Source organism: Salmo trutta, unplaced genomic scaffold (genome assembly GCF_901001165.1).
Source record: "Salmo trutta unplaced genomic scaffold, fSalTru1.1, whole genome shotgun sequence".
Taxonomy (NCBI): Eukaryota; Metazoa; Chordata; class Actinopteri; order Salmoniformes; family Salmonidae; genus Salmo; species Salmo trutta.
This window is the reverse complement of record NW_021823154.1, coordinates 808815-828890: the sequence shown is the minus strand read 5'-3', so window position 1 is coordinate 828890 and position 20076 is coordinate 808815. Positions and strand designations below refer to the sequence as shown.

Here is a 20076-nt window from a genome sequence, read left to right as displayed (position 1 = left end):
TTTAGAGTTAAGTTTACAATTAGGGTAAGAGGTTAGGTTTAGAGTTAGGTTTACAATTAGGTTTAGAGTTAGGTTTACAATTAGGGTAAGAGGTTAGGTTTAGAGTTAGGTTTACAATTAGGGTTATGGGTAAAATGTTCAAATCTGTCGTTCTGCCCCAGTGTTCCTAGGCCGTCATTGTAAATAAGAATTTGTTCTTAACTGACTTGCCAAGTTAAATAAAGGTTAATTTAAAAATGTTAATTAAAATGGGTTAAGGTTAGGGTAAGGGTTAGAAAAAATAGGATTTTGAATGGAAATCAATGTTAGATCCCCGCGAAGCTAGAAGAACAAAACAAATGTGTGAGTATGTGTGTGTTAACTGGGTACTACGTCGCAGTCTGATCACTACAGTTCATTTATTTTTATTTGACTATTTAAAATACATCCAACTGTTTCACCAGGCAACAGATATATCCCAAAATGACAGAGGATAAATTGTGAGTCAATGACTTGTTTCCATGGCGGTCCTCTATTGGTTGGCCATGGCGGTCCTCTATTGGTTGGCCATGGCGGTCCTCTATTGGTTGGCCATGGCGGTCCTCTATTGGTTGGCCATGGCGGTCCTCTATTGGTTGGCCATGGTAGTCCTCTATTGCTAATAACCCAACCGCCCAACTATATGTTATGAAGTGAAAACCTGAGGCCCCAACCAGCTAATATAAAACATGAAATGTAGGCAGAGATGGAGGAGCGATTTTTTTGAAAGGTGCAGGTTTGTTTTATTTATTTAACCCCATCTGAACATATATGTTTTTTTTACCATTCCCAAAAGCATTTGGCGCACATACAGTTAGGTACTATAGCTCAGACTTACTTACTAATGCCAGATAGCTTAAAATAATGAAAGAAAAACCTCAATGTAAATTGCACTAGAATGATACATTTATGGGTTTTTTAAGGTATTGTTTTCACTTTATTCAACCCGACTGCCAGACACCCGCCCTTCATTCACACAGTATTTCATGACCCTAAACCCACGGATTTAACCATGGGGACTGCAGATGAGACCCACACATCACTAGTTGGTACCCCAACACTGTTACTATCAATTAGGTTGCTACCCCAACACTGTTACTATCAATTCTACCATTAGCATGGTACCCCAACACTGTTACTATCAATTAGGTTGCTACCCCAACAATGATACTATCCAGTCTACCATTAGGTTGGTACCCCAACACTGTTACTATCCATTCTACCATTAGGTTGGTACCCCAACACTGTTGATCTGAAGCTCTGTGCAAAGACAGGGGTCCAGCTCCCCAAGAAGGTTGATCATCCTGGAACATGACTCATTTCCTTTTCTCAACACCATGTCGATGATGACTCGTGCCTTCTCTGCCCTCTCAGCTATCACCTTCACTGACTCCATTTCCTCCTGGTTGATGACTGTGTGTTGCAGGAGTCCGTCCAGCAGTTCATTCAGGACAGGTCTTGACACTCGTTTCACAAACTCTGTCCGTACAGAACGCAGCTGCAGTTTTGTAGAACCAGTCAGACTGCGCTGAGCCGGACGCCCTGCCCCCAACACAGCACCTGAGAGAGTCAGGTTACAAAATAACTACATTTGTACATTTACATTTCAGTCATTTAGAAGCAGACTCCTAAAATAAAAGTATTGAGAAAACATATCTTACAATAACGACCTGAACATATTACATATTCACATTTAGGGCCGGTTTCACAGACATAGAAAAACAGTCTGGAGCATTCAGAACCAGGCTAATCTACATCAAGTCCTGGAGGAGATGTCATTGGGCCATTCAGAACCAGGCTAATCTACATCAAGTCCCGGAGGAGAAGTCATTGTTCTTGAAGAAAGTATTTTATAATCAGGACTAGTCCAGGTCCTACAGTAAACCATGTTGACTGGCCCTCAAGTCTTTGGTTGTACATTGCATTCGGAAAGTATGACTTTTTCCACATTTTGTTACGTTAGTCTTTTTCTAAAATTCCTCATCAATCTACACACAACATCCCATAATGACAAAGCGAAAACAGGGTTTTGCAATTTTTTACAAATGTATTAAAGATAAAAAACAGAAATACCTTATTTACATAAGTATGCATTGATACTCGAAATCGAGCTCAGGTGCATCCTGTTTCCATTGATCATCCTTGAGATGTTTCTACAACTTAATTGGAGTGAGACTGTGGTAGATTCAATTGATTGGAAGGCACACACCTTTCTATATAAGGTCCCACAGTTGACAGTGCATGTCAGAGTAAAAACCAAGCCATGAGGTCGAAGGAATTAGTCCGTAGAGCTCTGAGAAAGGAAAATCTCGAGGCCCAGATCAGGGGAAGGATACCAAAAATAATCTGCAGCATTGAAGATCCCCAAGAACACAGTTACATCCATCATTCTTATATGGAAGAAGTTTGGAACCACCAAGACTCTTCCTAGAGCTGGCCGCCCGGCCAAACTGACCAATCGGGGGAGAAGGGCCTTGGTCAGGAAGGTGACCAAGAACCCGATGGTCACTCTGACAGAGTTCCAGAGTTCCTCTGTGGAGACGGGAGAACCTTCCAGAAGGACATCCATCTCTGCAGCACTCCACCAATCAGGCCTTTATGGCAGAGTGGCCAGGCAGAAGCCACTCCTCAGTAAAAGGCACATGACAGCCTGCTTGGAGTTTGACAAAAGGCATGTAAAGACTCTCAGACCATGAGAAACAAGATCCTACGGTATGATGAAACCAAGATTGAACTCTTTGGCCTGAATGCCAAGCGTCACGTCTGGAAGAAACCTGTCACCATCCCTACAGTGAAGCATAAGGGTGGCAGCATCATGCTGTTTGGGATGTTTTTCAGCGGCAGGGACTGGGGGACTAGTTAGGATCAAGAGAAAGACAAACGGAGTAAAGTACAGAGAGATCCTTGATGAAAACCTACTCCAGAGCCCTCAGACTGAGGCAAATGTTCACCTTCCAACAGGACAATCACCCTAAGCACACAGTCAAGAAAACACAGGAGTGGCTTCGGGACAAGTCTCTGAATGTCCATGAGAGGCCCAACCAGAGTCCGGACTTGAACCCGATCTAACATCGCTGGAGAGACCTGAAAATAGCTGTGCAGTGACACTCCCCATCCAACCTGACAGAGATTGAAAGGACATGCAGAGAAGAATGGGAGAAACTCCCCAAATACAAGTGTGCCAAGCTTGTAGCTCATTACCCAAGAAGACGAGAGGCTGTAATCACTGCCAAATGTGCTTCAACCAAGTACTGAGTAAAGGGTCTGAATACTTATGTAAATGTATATCAGTTTTTGCTTTGTCATTATGGGGTATTATGTGTAGATTGATGAGGAAAGAAAAAAATTGAATCCATTTTAGAATAAGGCTGTAACGTAACAAAAAAGTGGAAAAAGTCAAGAGGTCTGAATACCTTCTGAATGCACTGTAACTCTCATGTTTACTTACTTGTTGAACGGATGTCAGAGATGTATTCATCTGAAAGAAACAAAATGAGGTTATATCACTCTAAATAGCATCTGTTACAAAAGTACAAAGTTATGATTGACATGTGCTCCTACCTGTTGGAACAATTTCTTTCCACGCTATCCTCTCATCATCACTGAATAACTGCATCTCAATGTCAACCCCTGTCATTTTCACAACTGCCCTGAAAAAGCTTGGTGTGGCGTCTCTATGTATGAGATGAATCCTCTGGAGGGAGATGGAGAGAGAGAGATAGATTAATGCATAGAAATGTGACTTAAATGTCAGATTCATGTTCTTAGTCTACTAAAACTGTACCGGTGGATTGATGGTGGTAGAACAGGGAATGTTCAGTCTGAAGGAACTATTCAGTTTGAAGGACTGCTCTGGTCTGGAGATGAGAATCCTTGAAGACCCTTGAGACTTTTCCTGTTGTTCCACAGCCTGTGAAACGAGGCATGGAATACACAGCCAGTCAATGTACAGTCTAATTCAAACATTATTCAGAAAACTAGCAACACTTATATTCATTTAATGAGTGTCAACATAAACTGCACCACTGGTTAGTTAAGTTCATCTCTATAATAATGATACCTCACCTGTATTTGGCCGGGGTTACTGGGGAACAGGTATAGGCGTGGAATTAATGTTTGCTTTTTCACTGTCAGATAGAGCATCAGCTCACAGTGGACATCTACGTTCCAAGAAAGGATATAGCTCAGTATAACAGAGATAGCTGAGAACTTGGGATGGAGAATCTTAGCATGGAATCTGGTGACCTCCTGCAATTCCTCTAAAGACACTCCATGTTCCTCGACATGAAGAATCTTCATCTCATTCCTCAGGGAAGGGTTGGTCCCTGAACCACACAATAAAAAGGAGACAGAAAGACAAATATTGTATTATTCATCCAACTAAAACACAAAGAATATTCAGTACCAGATCACAGTAAACACAAACTCCCAGAATAGTTCATTCATTAATTCAGGAAGTGACATGGAAATGTCTTTCTGAATACTATTTCTATATGGTTTTACCTAAACAGACAAAGTGTGGCAGATGAACTTCCTCCAGTTCACCTAACTCCATAGTGATGTCCAGCAATGGACCACCTTGTGTGTACTGCATGTCTTTCAGAAGGTGACTGTAGGGTTCCCAGTTCCGGAAGTGATACTTCAGAATGACATCACTCTCACACAGCCAGCGGAGCCCAGACACTGTGCACTCATAACTCCCTTTGGGTGTCATGTGCCTGAGGGCAACAACAAGATATGGTAGAGAGGGTCAATGGTCAAATGGAGAGGTTGGATTAGAAGACTATTCCCAAAGGTAATGGGGAAATACACTAGCAGGTGGAATGAAATGTTAAAACCTGTTGGGGCTAGGGGGCAGTATTTGCACGGCCGGATAAAAAACGTCCCCGATTTAAACTGGTTACTACTCTTGCCCAGAAATGAGAATATGCATATAATTAGTAGATTTGGATTGAAAACACTCTAAAGTTTCTAAAACTGTTTGAATGGTGTCGGTGAGTATAACAGAACTCATATGGCAGGCCAAAACCTGAGAAGATTCCATACAGGAAGTGCCCTGTCTGACAATTTGTTCTCCTTCTGTGGCATCTCTATCGAAAATACAGCATCTGTGCTGAAACTTGACATTTTCTAAAGCTTCCATTGGCTCTCAGAAGGCGCCAGAAAGTGGAATGACGTCTCTCCTGTCTCTTGGCGAAAAACAGCAGGAGATTTTGTGAGTGGTCAGGCTGAGAACAGTGACACTGGAGATGCGCGTTCATGTGAATTCTCCATTTTTTTCTTTCAGCCTTTGAATGAATACAACGTCGCCCGGTTGGAATATTATCGCTATTTTACGAGAAAAATAGCATAAAAATTGATTTTAAACAGCGTTTGACATGCTTCGAAGTACAGTAATGGAATATTTTGAATTTTTTTGTCACGAAATGCGCTCGCACATCACCCTTCGGATACTGACCTGAACGCACGAACAAAACAGAGCTATTTGGATAGAACTATGGATTATTTGGAACCAAAACAACATTTGTTGTTGAAGTAGAAGTCCTGGGACTGCATTCTGACGAAGAACAGCAAAGGTAATCCAATTTTTCTTATAGTAAATCTGAGTTTGGTGAGAGCCAAACTTGGTGGGTGTCAAATTAGCTAGCCGTGATGGCCGGGCTATGTACTCAGAATATTGCAAAATGTGCTTTCGCCGAAAAGCTATTTTAAAATCTGACACCGCAATTGCATAAAGGAGTTCTGTCTCTATAATTCTTAAAATAATTGTTATGTATTTTGTGAACGTTAATTGTGAGTAATTTTGTAAATTCACCGGAGGTTTGCGGTGGGTATGCTAGTTCTGAACATCACATGCTAATGTAAAAAGCTGTTTTTTGATATAAATATGAACTTGATTGAACAAAACATGCATGTATTGTATAACATCATGTCCTAGGAGTGTCATCTGATGAAGATCATCAAAGGTTAGTGCTGCATTTAGCTGTGGTTTTGGTTTTTATGCTTGCTTTGAAAATGGCTGTGTGATTATTTTTGGCAGGGTACTTTCCTGACATAATTGAATGTTTTGCTTTCGCTGTAAAGCCTTTTTGAAATCGGACAATGTGGTTAGATTAACGAGAGTCTTGTCTTTAAAATGTTGTAAAATAGTTATATGTTTGAGAAATTGAAGTTATAGCATTTTTGAGGTGTTTGTATTTCGCGCCACGCGATTCCACTGGCTGTTGACAAACGTCCCACCTTGCCCAGGGAGGTTAAAAGTAGTTATTTTACCTGAACATTGTCACTCCCTGGACAGCAGAAGTCAAGGGTTCAATCTGAAGCCAGTGTGTGGAGTCCTGAACAAGGACAAGCATGTCAGTAATACATATGGGGCCTGTTTCCTGGACACAGATTGAGTCTAGTGCTGGACTAAAAAGCATGCTCAAAGGAAGTTTCAATAGAAAGTTCTTTAAGGTCCAGGACTAGACTTAATCTGTGTCTGGGAAACTGGCCCATTAACCAAAGTAACTAATCTAATGTATTTATTCAATGTTAAATGGAATGCTGGTGATTTATCAATTAAACTGTCTAATGACAAAATATGCTAAACAGCTAAAATCCTGCATGCCTACAAGCAGAACACAGGACTGTCAATATCCCAGTATGAATGGTTGATCAGTACACACCTGGCTTTGAGACTGTGTTTATATTACTAAAGCAGAACACAGGACTGTATATTTCCCAGTATGAATGGTTGGTCAGTACACACCTGGCTTTGAGACTGTGTTTATATTACTAAAGCAGAACACAGGACTGTCTATATCCCAGTATGAATGGTTGGTCAGTACACACCTGGCTTTGAGACTGTGTTTATATTACTAAAGCAGAACACAGGACTGTCTATATCCCAGTATGAATGGTTGGTCAGTACACACCTGGCTTTGAGACTGTGCCTGACTCCTGCAGGTATGTAGAAAAGTAAGAATTGACATTATGACTTACCTCAACATGTTCACAAGTCTTACAGCTCTGAGGAATCCCTGAAGTTAAAAGTAGTTGTTATTTAAAATGGGCAATGTCATGGAATAGTGAATGAATAATTATTAAATAGACTTGTAATAAAAATTAATATAAGTGATCAACAGTCTCAGAATGTACACTCATTAGCATACCATAATCTGACATTAGTGTTATATTAATTAAGGTTTGTGGAAGCATGTTTTGTAGATGTTGGGGGTCTGATTTCTGGTAGATCCTAGGATGAGAGCTTAAAGGTAGAGTCAGCTAATGATGTTGTACGAGCAGCACCACAGATATTGTGATGAGCAAGATGCCTGACTTCTCTCTCACACAGTCACACACAGTATCTGCCTATGTGGAAGGGTTCTCTTCACTCTCTTACAGAGTGTTAGTCACGGAACCAAAACAGCGGAGAAGTTTAGCCTTGTGCTCCAACACTCTTAGTTGTTGTAGAAATTGACCCACTATGCTGTTTACTTTGTGCATCTACGTCATATTGCTGACTCTACCTTTAAGTTTGTTTTGACCAAATAGATCATGATTGTGTTCCTTGCCTGGGACTATAATGAACGCTTTTATCGTATTTTGATTTTAAAACAATTATCAGGTAACACTCACATTTCTCATGTCCAGGCTTGATACAACTCTCTCCACCATGGTCTCTGGTGTTCTCAGGTCCAGGCTTGATCCAACTCTCTCCACCATGGTCTCTGGTGTTCTCAGGTCCAGGGTTGATCCAACACTCTCCACCATGGTCTCTGGTGTTCTCAGGTCCAGGGTTGATCCAACACTCTCCACCATGGTCTCTGGTGTTCTCAGGTCCAGGCTTGATACAACTCTCTCCACCATGGTCTCTGGTGTTGGTAAAGCAGAAGGATAGTTAGTGATTAAACTAAATACAACTTATAAAGGCTTTATATAGCATACATACAGTCTGTCTGTCGGTCCAACAGAACACATTAAAACACACCACCACTACTAATCTAACTGTCTGTAGGTCCAACAGAACACATTAAAACACACCACTACTACTAATCAAACTACTACTAATCTAAGCCCGTAGAAACACATTGAATAACACATAGAAGATAGTCAAAAAATAAATCATAAGAGAAGGTTTTGAAGTGTCTGTCCTACATGTAGGAGATATAAGAAAGCTTTGGAAATATGTTTTACACATAGTGATTAACCCCTTTTTTAGGGTTTGGCACAACACTACCTTCAAATGGAGAACACCATCGTGTTCGTGAGAATCTCCCCTTTCCATTGTGGGGTCAAATTAGTTTGTAGCCAAACCGATTCGGACGCTACAAACAGAAGTTGGCACATCGACGGTTCTGACTTCAGATGAGTCCCCTGACAAAACACCCTACTAATCTAACTACTACTAATCTAAACACCCTAGCTCTGCCACCTTTCACGTGGATGCGGTGGATTGAAACACAGATATATCTATCTTTAACTGACGGATGTGTCACACCCTGATCTGTTTCACCTGTCCTTGTGATTGTCTCCACCCCCCTCCAGGTGTCGCCCATCTTCCCATCATCCCCTGTGTATTTATACCTGTGTTCTCTGTTTGTCCGTTGCCAGTTCGTCTTGTTTGTCAAGTCAACCAGCGTTTTTGTTCTCAGCTCCTGCTTTTCCCAGTCTCTCATTTTCTCGCCCTTCTGGTTTTGACCCTTGCCTGTCCTAACTCTTACCCCGCCTGCCTGACCACTCTGGCTGTCCCTGACCCTGACCCTGCCGACCTGTACCTTTGCCCTACCTCTGGTTTACTGACCCCTGCCTGCCTTGAGCTGTCTATTGCCTGCCCCTGTTGAATATTAAACCATTGTTAATTTGATGTGTCTGCATCTGGTTTTACCTTGATACCTGGTAGGATGATTGATGAGGATTTTGTTATTATGGTACCTAGATTGATTGCTATATGACTCACCTTTGATTGTGTTGATCATCTATTTGACACAGAGTCACTGAAGAGGAGGAAACCTCAAATCCAAACCCAGGATAGAGGGGTTCAGTGAATCTGGTGTGTTCTGTGTAAAGGTGTGTCAGTGTACCAGAGGAGGACACACTATAGAAGGACAAAGTACCAGCTGACCAGTCCAGATACACTCCAACTCTGTTAGGAACAGGATCAGAGATGGATCTTCTGACACTGACTCCAGGATGGTAAAAGTCATAACCACTATCAGAGCAGAATAAACACCAGGACTTCCTATTGAGTCCAATCCAACTGTCATCCTCATCTCCCTTCCTCTTCATTCCTTTGTACACCACACCAATGTAAATCTGGTCACCATCCTTCTCCACCTCCCAGTAATAACGACACCCAGATCCAGATAAGCCTTCTCTGCAGAGAACTTGGAAAAGACAATCAAATCTGTCTGGATGGTCTTCATAATGCTGCTTCTCTGCCACCCATGTCACCTTCCTGTTCCCCTCAGACAGTACCAGGTGTGGGTTTACTGTATTTGGGTCCAGGGTGAGATGACAGGCATCTGTAGACAAAAGGAGAGTTTAATCAAACCACTTCTTCATATAAAATGTTGTTTTGTAGTTACAGTGCAAGTATTGATTAGTTACTATGTTACTATAGTTCTGAATATACAGTCAATTAGGATTAAAGAGACTTACATTTCCTTAGCCCTGATTTCAGCCTGCACTCTCCACCATGATCCACACTGTAGGACAAACAGGTTATTGGCTGTCAAAGACCTAATAAAGCAGTCAACATTTAAACCATATTGTTGTGTTCTGCTGCACTATCCAAGTTCATTACTAGAGACATACAGGTATTCTATCCTACCTACTGCATACAGAACGGAGTACAATTCATTACTAGCGACATACAGGTATTCTATCCTACCTACTGCATACAGGACAGAGTACAATTCATTACTAGAGACATACAGGTATTCTATCCTACCCACTGCATACAGAACGGAGTACAATTCATTACTAGAGACATACAGGTATTCTATCCTACCTACTACATACAGAACGGAGTACAATTCCAACAGGATATCAGAGATGCAGAAGAAGAGTATTCATGTGGTGATGATGTATGCTGTGCTGGAGTGCTCAGCCTGCTGAGTAAACTTCCCCTTAATTCTACCATCATGTCCTCATGTTACTGAACCTTCTCCACTACATACAGTGGCAAGAAAAAGTATGTGAACCCTTTGGAATTACCTGGATTTCTGCATAAATTGGTCATCAAATTTAGACAACAATAGACAAACACAGTCTGCTTAAACTAATAACACACAAACAATTATACGTTTTCATGTATTTATTGAACACACCATTGTCACGATGTGGCCCTTTTGGGGTGTATATCGTGGCTCCCCTCTTAATCTCTCTCCCACATCAGGTTTTACAACGGTCATAAATTCCTGCTAGAAACTCTCTTTCTTCGCTGCCATGGAGTATGGAGTAAGAGAGCCCATGGAGACCAAAGAACTTTAGAAACTCCTAATCCTCAAAATGGGAGAATTAAACAATATTTCCATTTTTGAGAATGTGGGAATGCTCCATGGACACTTAAGGGAAAGTCATGTAACGTGTGTTTCATTTGGTGATCTCATGAAGGACAAGAAACACACATAACTATATCTCTTAATCAAAAAGTGTACAATTCCCAGCTGTCAGGTTTACTTCTGAATGTTGTACAAGATGAATTAATAAGTATAAGAATACTTTGGAAAGATAACAATGTGATTAAATGAGAATTGGTTGTTTTACGGTAATTTATTCAGTCAGTAGCCACGCCCAGGTGGGTACAAACATGATGAGACCCGCTCCTTTTCTACTCAAGTATAAAAGCCCCCCATGACGCAATTCACACCAGACCATGCAAACCACAGTGTAAGCTAAGGTTGCAAATGGTCAAATTTTCTACGACCAAAACATGGCAGGTGATGCTGGTTAAACTACAACTCTACCAGAGGATAGAAAATATGGAGCTGACGCTACATGTTGAAATGATTAAGAACTACAACTCTATAGGCCACGGAGACCATACAGCTGTATGTTTTGGCTGAACAGTTGGAAAATGGTTCAACTCTGAGACTATTGATTTGATTTAACCTGTCTGGGCTAGGGGGCAGTATTGAGAATTTTGGAAAAAATATGTTCCCATTTTTAACTGCCTCCTACACCAACTCAGAAGCTAGAATATGCATATTATTGTTCAGGTTTGGATAGAAAACACTCTGAATTTTCTAAAACTGTTTGAATGGTGTCTGTGAGTATAACAGAACTCCTATGGCAGGCAAAAACCTGACAAGGTTTCAAGCAGGAAGTACCCTGTCTGCCAAGGAGTCGTGCGTCTTGCATCTTTTTATTGAAAAGTAAGGATCTTAGCTGTAACGTGACAATTCCCAGGGCTCCGATAGGCTCTCAGAGCCCGGGAAATAACTGAAGGTTTACGAGGGAGCCTCAGGCTGAAACACATTATCACCTTTTGTAAGTGGCTGCTCCGAGGACCTTTGAATGAGGCGCGTGCATGAGTCGCTTCTGAGGAGAAATTTTATTCGGCTGTTTAGGCTCAATGCATACTCCCGGTCGGAATATTATCACTAATCTACGAGTTGAATGGCATAAAAATTGGTTTTAAACAGCGGTTGACATGCTTCGAAGTACGGTAATGGAATATTTAGACATTTTTGACACGCCAATGCGCCATGCGCGGGACCGTGAAGAAGCATTCTGATAGTGTCTAGAACTCACGAACAAAACGTCGCTGTTTGGATATAACGATGGATTATTTGGGACCAAACCAACATTTGTTATTGAAGTAGAAGTCCTGGCAGTGTATTCTGATGAAGAACAAGCAAGGTAAGAACATTTTTCTTATAGGAAATGTGATTTTGGTGGAGGCTGACCTGGGTGGGTATCTAAATAGCTAGCCCTGTAATGCCGGGCTATGTACTTAGATTATTGCAAAATGTGCTTCATCCAAAAAGCTATTTTAAAATCGGACATATCGAGTGCATAGAGGAGTAATGTATCTATAATTCTTAAAATAATTGTTATGCTTTTTGTGAACGTTTATCGTGAGTAATTTAGCAAACTGTTAGTAAATTCCCCGGAAGTTTGCGGGGGTTATGCTTTTTCTGAACGTCACATGCTAATGCAAAAAGCTGTTTTTTGATATAAATATGAACTTGATTGAACAGACATGCATGTATTGTATAACACAATGTCCTAGGTGTGTCATCTGATGAAGATCATCAAAGGTTAGTGCTGCATTTAGCTGTGGTTTGGGTTTATGTGACATGATATGCTAGCTTGAAAAATGGCTGTCTGATTTTTTCTGGCTGGGCACTCTGCTGACATAATCTAATGTTTTGCTTTCGTTGTAAAGCCTTTTTGAAATCGGACAGTGGGGTTAGATTAACGAGATTCTTGTCTTTAAATAGCTGTAAAATAGTCATATGTTTGAGAAATTGAAGTAATAGTATTTCTAACGATTCAAAAATCGCGCCACTGGAATTTCAGTAGCTGTTACGTAGGTGGGACGAAATCGTCCCACATACCCGAGAGAGGTTAATAACTGGTTGACACTCCTTTGGCAGCAATAACCTCAAACCAAATGTTTTCTGTCATTGCGGATCAGACCTGCACAATGGTCAGCAGGAATTTTGGAGCATTCCTCTTTACAAACTGTCTAAGTTCAACAATATTCTTGGGATGTCTGGTGTGAACCGGACTCTTGAGGTCATGCCACAGCATCTCAATCGGGTTGAGATCAGGACTCTAATTTACTTCTGTGTTTTGGGTCATTGCCCGGTTGCATCACCAAACTTCTGTTGAGCTTAAATTGGCGGACAGATAGCCTTCCTGCAAAATGTCTTGATCAACAGAAAAATGTATTCCCAAGTTTATGATAGCAAGCTGTCCAGGTCATGAGGCAGCAAAGCAGACCCAAACCATGAGGCTCCCTCCACCATACTTTCCAGTTGGGACGAGGTTTTGAAGTTGGTGTCCTGTGCCTTTTTTCTCCACACATAGTGTTGTGTGTTCCTTCCTTCCAAACAACTCAACTTTAGTTTCACCTGTCCACAGAATATTTAGCCAGTAGCGCTGTGGAACATTCAGGTGCTCTTTTGCGAACTTTGGATGTGTAGTAATGTTTTTTTTTGGACAGCAGTGGCTTCTTCCGTGGTGTCCTCCATAGAACACCCTTCTTGTTTAGTGTTTTACATATCGTAGACCCGTCAGCAGAGATGTTAGCATGTTCCAGAGATTTCTATAAGTCTTTAGCTGACACTCTAGGATTCTTCTTAACCTCATTGAGCATTCTGTGCTGTGCTCTTGCAGTCATCTTTGCAGGACAGCCACTCCTAGGGAGAGTGGTAACAGTGCTGAACTTTCTCCATTTATAGACAATTTGTCTTACCGTGGACTGATGAACATCAAGGCTTTCAGAGATACTTTTGTAACCCTTTCCAGCTTTATGCAAGTCAACAATTCTTAATCTTAGGTCTTCTGAGATCTATTTTGTTCGAGGCATGGTTCACATCAGGCAATGCTTCTTGTGAATAGCAAACTCACATTTTGTGAGTTTTTTTTATAGGGCAAGGCAGCTCTAACCAACATCTCCAATCTCGTCTCATTGATTGGAATCCAGGTTAGCCAACTAATGAAAAGTAATTAGCCTAGGGGTTCACATACTTTTTCCAATCTACACTGTGAATGGTGAAATTATGTATTCAATATACACATGAAAAGTACAATAATTTGTGTGTTATTAGTATAAGCACACTATATTTGTCTATTGTTGTGACTTAGATGAAGATCAGACCAATTTGATGACCAATTGATGCAGAAATCCAGGTAATTCCAAAGGGTTCACATCATTGGTATTGTACCTGTATGACACGACTGCTGCTCACACTATTAGGACATCTACTCTGACTTACTTCAGCTTCATCAGTTTATATGTGGGATCCAACAGAGCAGCTGAAAGCAGTACCCCTGCAGAGTCTCCTGGGTGATTGTAGCTCAGGTCCAGCTCTTTCAGGTGGGAGGGGTTTGACCTCAGAGCTGAAGACAGAGCAGCACAGCCCTCCTCTGTGACCAGACAGCCAGACAGCCTACAGAGAGACACACAACAGCTGTCTAGGTTGGTGTACTGGAGTCAATCATCTTGTAGGACACCAATACATTTGTCCATGACACAAACACTGGGATGAAATATTAGATTTTCAGAGTATTTGTTTTACTAAGATCAGTACCGACCTGACTGAAACAGCTGTACTTACCCCAGTGTGTGTAGTTTACAGTCTGGATCCTCCAGTCCAGCAGACAGCAGTGTAACTCAGCTCAGTACCGACCTGACTGAAACAGCTGTACTTACCCCAGTGTGTGTTTACAGTCTGGATCCTCCAGTCCAGCAGACAGCAGTGTAACTCAGCTCAGTACAGACCTGACTGAAACAGCTGTACTTACCCCAGTGTGTGTAGTTTATAGGATCCTCCAGTCCAGCAGACAGCAGTGTAACTCCTGAGTCCTGCAGGTCATTGTCTCTCAGCTCCAGCTGTTTCAGTTGTGAGTTGGGTGAACTCAGGACTGAGGCCAGAACTGAACAGCAACCCTCTGTCAGACCACACTGACCTAGACTAGAGGGCAGAAGAACACATGATTAACACATGTTTAAAACATCCACATAATAACTCATACTGAAGATATTTAACTCACACTAGTGTCTGTATGTTGCAGAGTGGACTGGTTAGTCCAACACAGAGCAGCTCCACTCCTCTGTCTCCCAGGTCATTGTAGCTGAGGTCCAGTTCTCTCACGGGGGAGTTTGGTGTCTGCAGAACTGAGGCCAGAGTCTCACAGGATTCATATGTGAGGTTACAGCCAGACAGTCTGAAGAGTGGAGATATGGTGATACACCGTTGCTAACACAGTCTCGACCTCTGCAGCCAGAATAACAGCAAAGTACACTGAACAAAACAATATAAACTCAGCATGCAACCACTTCAAAGATTGAACTGAGTTACAGTTCATAAGGAAATCAACTAATTGAAATGAATTCATTAGGCCCTAATCTATGGATTTCACATGACTGGGAATACAGATATGCATCTGTTGGTCACAGATACCTTTTTTTTAAGTAGGAGCGTGGATCAGAAAACCAGTCAGTATCTGGTGTGACCACCATTTGCCTCATGCAGCGCGACACATCTCCTTTCATATAGAGTTGATCAGGCTGTTTATTGTGGCCTGTGGAATGTTCTCCCACTCCTCTTCAATGGCTGTGCGAAGTTGCTGGATATCGGCGGGAACTGGAACACGCTGTCGTACACTTTCGATCCAGAGCATCCCAAACATGCTCAATGGGTGACATGTCTGGTGAGTATGCAGGACATGAGAGAACATGAGGTGATGGCGGCAGATGAATGGCACGACAATGGGCCTCAGGATCTCGTCACTGTATCTCTGTGCTTTTCAAATTGCCATTAATAAAATGCAATTGTGTTCATTGTCCGTAGCTTATTCCTGTCCATACCATAACCCTCCCGCCACCATGGGGCACTCGGTTCACAAAGTTGACATCAGCAAACCTAAAACGACGTTGGATGCGGCTTATGGTAGAGAAATAAACATTGAGTTCTCTGGAAACAGCTCTGGTGGACATTCTTGCAGTCACCATGCCAATTGCATGCTCCCTCAAAAGCGTCATATCTGCAACAGTAGTCATCAAATGCTCTGAAAAAAAAATTCTCTGCAAAAAACAAATAAATTGCTAGCTAGCTAGCTACGTCTTTCTTCGCTGGACCTGTGTTTACAATGTATCCAATTTACTTCACTGGATCTGTGTTTACAATGTATCCAATTTGGGTTTTGCTATCTGTAACTTTGTTGCATGATCTCTCTGCATGTATAGGTGCTAATCACATCATCTGTAGCTCAGTTGGTAGAGCATGGTGTTTGCAACGCATGGTGTTTGCAACGCCAGGGTTGTGGGTTCGATTCCCACGGGGGGCCAGTATGAAAAAAAAAATGTATGAAATGTAAGTCGCTCTGGATAAGAGCGTCTCCTAAATGACTAAGATGTAAATCATATCTTTTCCAACTGTCTCGTTATCTGTTTTGATTGTGCATTCTAGAATGCCCTTCTAGCCAATCAGAAATGAGCCTTCAACAATGCTGAGGAATAACTCATGTTAAAAACATACCAACTCACTCAAGATATTTAACCTTTGTGTGGTGCCTCCAGTAATGTGGCCGGGGAAAGCCACTGTTTTGAGCGTCAGCCACACCCCACAACCAGCATTGTAGGCTGCAGCAAGCTAGGCTGCAGGGCTATATCCACACCTGAGACCACTTAGCCTCGTTATGCTGCAACGCACCTGGGGACATTTAAGGTGTTGCTTTAGTTCAGCAAGAGAGAGTTCCTGGCTGGATATTGTGGTCTCCACAGGAAAACAAGCTGGACTGCAAGTGAAACTGGGTAGCAGCCTAGCTAGTTTTCATTAAAGTTAAGTCTAACTCTAATTTCAGATCATTAGAGCCTTTTGTTTTCAGTTACAGCTTGAGAACCTTTGTGATTCTATTATTTTGAATAAATATGCCAGCCTAGCAGGTTTAATCTCCTATGTCTTAGACTGATATTGTTCCATCCTGCTAGCCACACCAAAAGAGTCGTTACATTTGTTTAATACATTTATCACATGTTATGTATACGTTCAAATAATGTTAACATTCATAATAACTATGAATAAATAAACAACAAAGAAACAGTGGATACTGAAGAAAGTTAACTCACACTAGTGTCTGTATGTTGCAGAGTGGACTGGTTAGTCCAACACAGAGCAGCTCCAGTCCTCTGTCTTCCAGGTCATTGTAGCTGAGGTCCAGTTCTCTCAGAGGGCAGTTTGGTGTCTGGTGAATTGAGGCCAGAGTCTCACAGGATTTATATGTCAGTTTACAGCCATCCAGTCTGGAGAGAGGAGATAATCTGTTAGATATACAAATCCTCCAGAATAACGATACTGTAAACATCAACTCAATAACAGAACTTACAGTGCTCTCTTGCAGGTTTTCACTACCGGCATTAACCTCTGATAACCTTTCTCTGATGTGTTGTATCTCTTCAGTTTAAACTTCTCCAACACCTCCTCTGACATCAGTAACAGGTAGGCCAGGGCTGAACATTGGTCAGGTTTTAGTTTTATTTCTGAAAGAGTTCCTGAATGCAGGGAGGTCTGCATGTCTTCAACTAGAGAGTTGGCACCAAGTTCATTCAGACAGTGGAACAAGTTGATGATCCTTTCTGGTGAGGATTCCCTTTCGATGTTGTCTGAAAGGTACCTGACTGTTCTCTCAACTGTTTCGTCATTGGTCTGTGTTGTACTTCCTGTCTGTGTCAGAAGGCCTCGTAACAGATTCTGATTGGACTCCAGTGAGAGACCCAGAAGGAAGCGGAGGAACAAGTCCAGGTGTCCATTCTCACTCTTCAAGGCCTGGTCCACTGCTCTCCTGTGTAAGTCAGACAACTGGATTGACTCCTTCTCTTCATCATCACCAGTAGGGGAGAAAACATTTTCCTTCTTGTCCAGACATGATTCTATAGCATGCACTGCTGCTAGAAACTCCTGAATGCTCAGATGCACAAAGCTGTAGACCTTGTCTTGGTACAGGCCAGATTCTTCTTTAAAGATCTCAGTACATAATGCTGAGTACTCTGATGCCTCTGTGACATCAAGGCCACACTTTCTCAGGTCCTCCTCATAGAAGATCAGGTTGCCCTTCTGCAGCTGTTGGAAAGCCAGCTTTGCCAGTTTCAGGATCATGTCTTTGTCTGACTGAGACAGTTCCTTTGGGTTTGTCTCTGTGGCTATGTTGTACTTCCTGTTCTTCACAATGATTTGGATGAATATGAAGTGTGAGTACATCTGGGTCAGAGTTTTGGGGACTTCATCCTTCTCTGCCTCTTTCAGTATCATCTCAAGCACAGTGGCTGATATCCAACAGAAGACTGGTATGTGGCACATGATATGGAGGCTCCTTGATGTCTTCATGTGTTTGATGATATCATTGGCCAGATTCTGATCTGGGATTTTCTTCCTGAAGTATTCCTCCTTCTGTGGATCATTGAACCCTCGTACCTCTGTCACCTGGTCAATACACTCAGGAGGGATCTGATTGGCTGCTGCAGGCCGTGAGGTTATCCAGAGGAGAGCAGAGGGAAGCAGATTCCCCTTGATAAGATTTGTCAGCAGCACATCCACTGAGGTTGGCTTCGTGACATCACAGCATTTCTCATTGTTTTTGAAGTCTAGAGGAAGTCGACACTCATCCAGACCATCAAAAATGAAAACAATTTTTGTTTCACCATCTTCAATGCTGTCAATCTCTTTCAGCTCTGACAAGTAGTGGGAAATATGTTGCATCAGACTGTATTGGTCCTTTTTCAGGTTCAAATCACGGAAAGGAAGAGGAAACATGAAATTAACATCCTGATTTGCTTTTCCCTCTGCCCAGTCAAGGATGACCTTCTGCACAGAGACTGTTTTTCCAACACCAGCGATTCCTTTTGTCAGCACAGTTCTGATAGGTTTGTCTTGTCCAGGTAAAGGCTTGAAGATGTCGTTGCATTTGATTGGTGTCTCTTGTGTGGTTTGTTTCTTGGATGCCATCTCAATCTGTCTAACCTCATGTTCATTATTGAGCCCTCCACTTCCACCCTCTGTGATGTAGAGCTCTGTGTAGATGTCCTTGAACAGACTTTGGTTTCCATGGTGTCCAATTCCTTCAGATATGTGTTGATACTTGTATTTCAGTTTAGCCTTAATGTCTTGTTGGACAGTCAGAAGAGTTTGACCTGTAGGAAAACAATGAGAGTTGGGACTCATAAGTTTGTGTGTGTGTTTTATAAGGGCCTTTGTACCATTCTTTGTAATATTGTATGAAACACAGTCTTACTTCTTCTGTCCAGAAGGTTGTCTGTGATCTTTAATACATCCTCACTGTCCAAACTCTCCACTTCCTTATTGTCATCTGGTAATGGTTCCTGGCTGAAAGCAGGTGGCTGATCACTCTTCATTGATAGCAGGCTGGTTGTAGGTGACTCTGCTCTGGGCTTCTGAACACTGAACAAAACAGGGAGGCAGATCACCTCATCAATATCACATCAATACCTCATCTACTTCCTTTCAACAACTGTATAATGGAACATCTATAAGTCCTGATGTTTCTTTATAAAGATACAGTTTTAAGTGAATGATGTAGACCAACATTTTATGTCATTTGGGAACACTTTTCTCTGAGTTTTATATCATTAAGAGAACTGTATATTTTACATTGAATCACTTACCTCATAGAACTGGTGTCTTGGGTAATTTTGGAGGCATTGGTCCCCTCCTCTCTCTCCCCAGAGAGACTCATTTTAGAGGCAGTGGTCCCCTCCTCTCTCTCCCCATATAGACTCATTTTAGAGGCAGTGGTCCCCTCCTCTCTTTCCCCAGAGAGACTCATTTTAGAGGCAGTGGTCTCCTCTCTCTCCCCAGAGAGGCTCATTTTAGATGTAAGTCACAGCTCACTCAGCTACAATAAAAGATAACAGAACAGTCAATATTTCTGAACATTGAAGAACCATTAACCTGTTGGGGCTAGGGGGCAGTATTGACACGGCCGGATAAAAAACGTACCCGATTTAATCTGGTTACTACTCCTGCCCAGTAACTAGAATATGCATATAATTATTGGCTTTGGATAGAAAACACCCTAAAGTTTCTAAAACTGTTTGAATGGTGTCTGTGAGTATAACAGAACTCATATGGCAGGCAAAAACCTGAGAAGATTCTGACCAGGAAGTGGCCTGTCTGACAAGTTGTTGTTCATCTTGGCTCTTTTTATTGAAGACTGAGGATCTTTGCTGTAACGTGACACTTCCTACGGCTCCCATAGGCTCTCAGAGCCCGGGAAAAAGCTGAATGATATCGAGGCAGCCCCAGGCTGAAACACATTATCGCCTTTGGCAAGTGGCCGATCAGAGGACAATGGGCTTAGGCCCGTGTACGAGTCGACCCTGTG

At 42.0% G+C, this 20076-nt stretch overlaps 2 protein-coding genes and 1 long non-coding RNA gene across 4 annotated transcripts in view; 1 reads left to right on the top strand and 2 right to left on the bottom strand.

The window, feature by feature from the left end:
• LOC115189453 (uncharacterized) overlaps positions 1 to 1527 on the top strand; it is a 13075-nt gene extending 11548 nt beyond the window's left edge. Inside the window, exons 2-3 of the long non-coding RNA XR_003876912.1 lie at positions 1208 to 1211; positions 1517 to 1527. This is a non-coding gene — a long non-coding RNA (uncharacterized LOC115189453). The remainder of the gene's footprint in view (positions 1 to 1207; positions 1212 to 1516) is intronic.
• On the bottom strand, positions 737 to 7666 carry LOC115189426 (NACHT, LRR and PYD domains-containing protein 1b allele 3-like). 2 transcript variants are annotated; one of them, XM_029748054.1, is made up of 9 exons: positions 7639 to 7666; positions 7003 to 7040; positions 6292 to 6356; positions 4522 to 4736; positions 4084 to 4343; positions 3803 to 3928; positions 3580 to 3712; positions 3467 to 3496; positions 737 to 1578 (listed from the first exon to the last, which is right to left on the bottom strand). In XM_029748054.1, exons 3-9 carry the CDS (start codon positions 6297 to 6299, stop codon positions 1244 to 1246), a joined length of 1107 nt encoding a protein of 368 aa, XP_029603914.1. In that variant the 5' UTR covers positions 6300 to 6356; positions 7003 to 7040; positions 7639 to 7666; the 3' UTR covers positions 737 to 1243. The 2 variants fall into 2 exon arrangements, with proteins under 2 accessions (XP_029603914.1, XP_029603913.1); XM_029748053.1 differs by lacking the exons at positions 7003 to 7040; positions 7639 to 7666 and having other exon boundaries at positions 6292 to 6667.
• A 174-nt stretch (positions 7667 to 7840) lies between these two features.
• LOC115189384 (NACHT, LRR and PYD domains-containing protein 3-like) lies at positions 7841 to 19442 on the bottom strand (the record flags this gene model as incomplete). Its single annotated transcript, XM_029747954.1, has 12 exons — positions 19358 to 19442; positions 18967 to 19133; positions 17065 to 18865; positions 16808 to 16981; positions 14731 to 14904; positions 14507 to 14651; positions 14295 to 14323; positions 14210 to 14216; positions 13953 to 14164; positions 9661 to 9707; positions 8960 to 9524; positions 7841 to 7874 (listed from the first exon to the last, which is right to left on the bottom strand). Coding segments are annotated over exons 1-12 (3426 nt in total), but the record flags the coding sequence as incomplete, so codon positions are not given.
• Between the last annotated feature and the right edge of the window lie 634 nt (positions 19443 to 20076).

Bases quoted from the DNA above. Each gene is read 5' to 3' on its own strand.
- LOC115189426 (XM_029748053.1), bottom strand. From the start codon at position 6,440: ATGCTTTTTAGTCCAGCACTAGACTCAATCTGTGTCCAGGAAACAGGC. The intron at 4,344-4,521 runs GTAAAACCATAT...TGTGTGGTTCAG, and splicing joins GCCACACTTTGTCTGTTTAG to GGACCAACCCTTCCCTGAGG. The intron at 3,929-4,083 runs GTGAGGTATCAT...CTCGTTTCACAG, and splicing joins GTAACCCCGGCCAAATACAG to GCTGTGGAACAACAGGAAAA.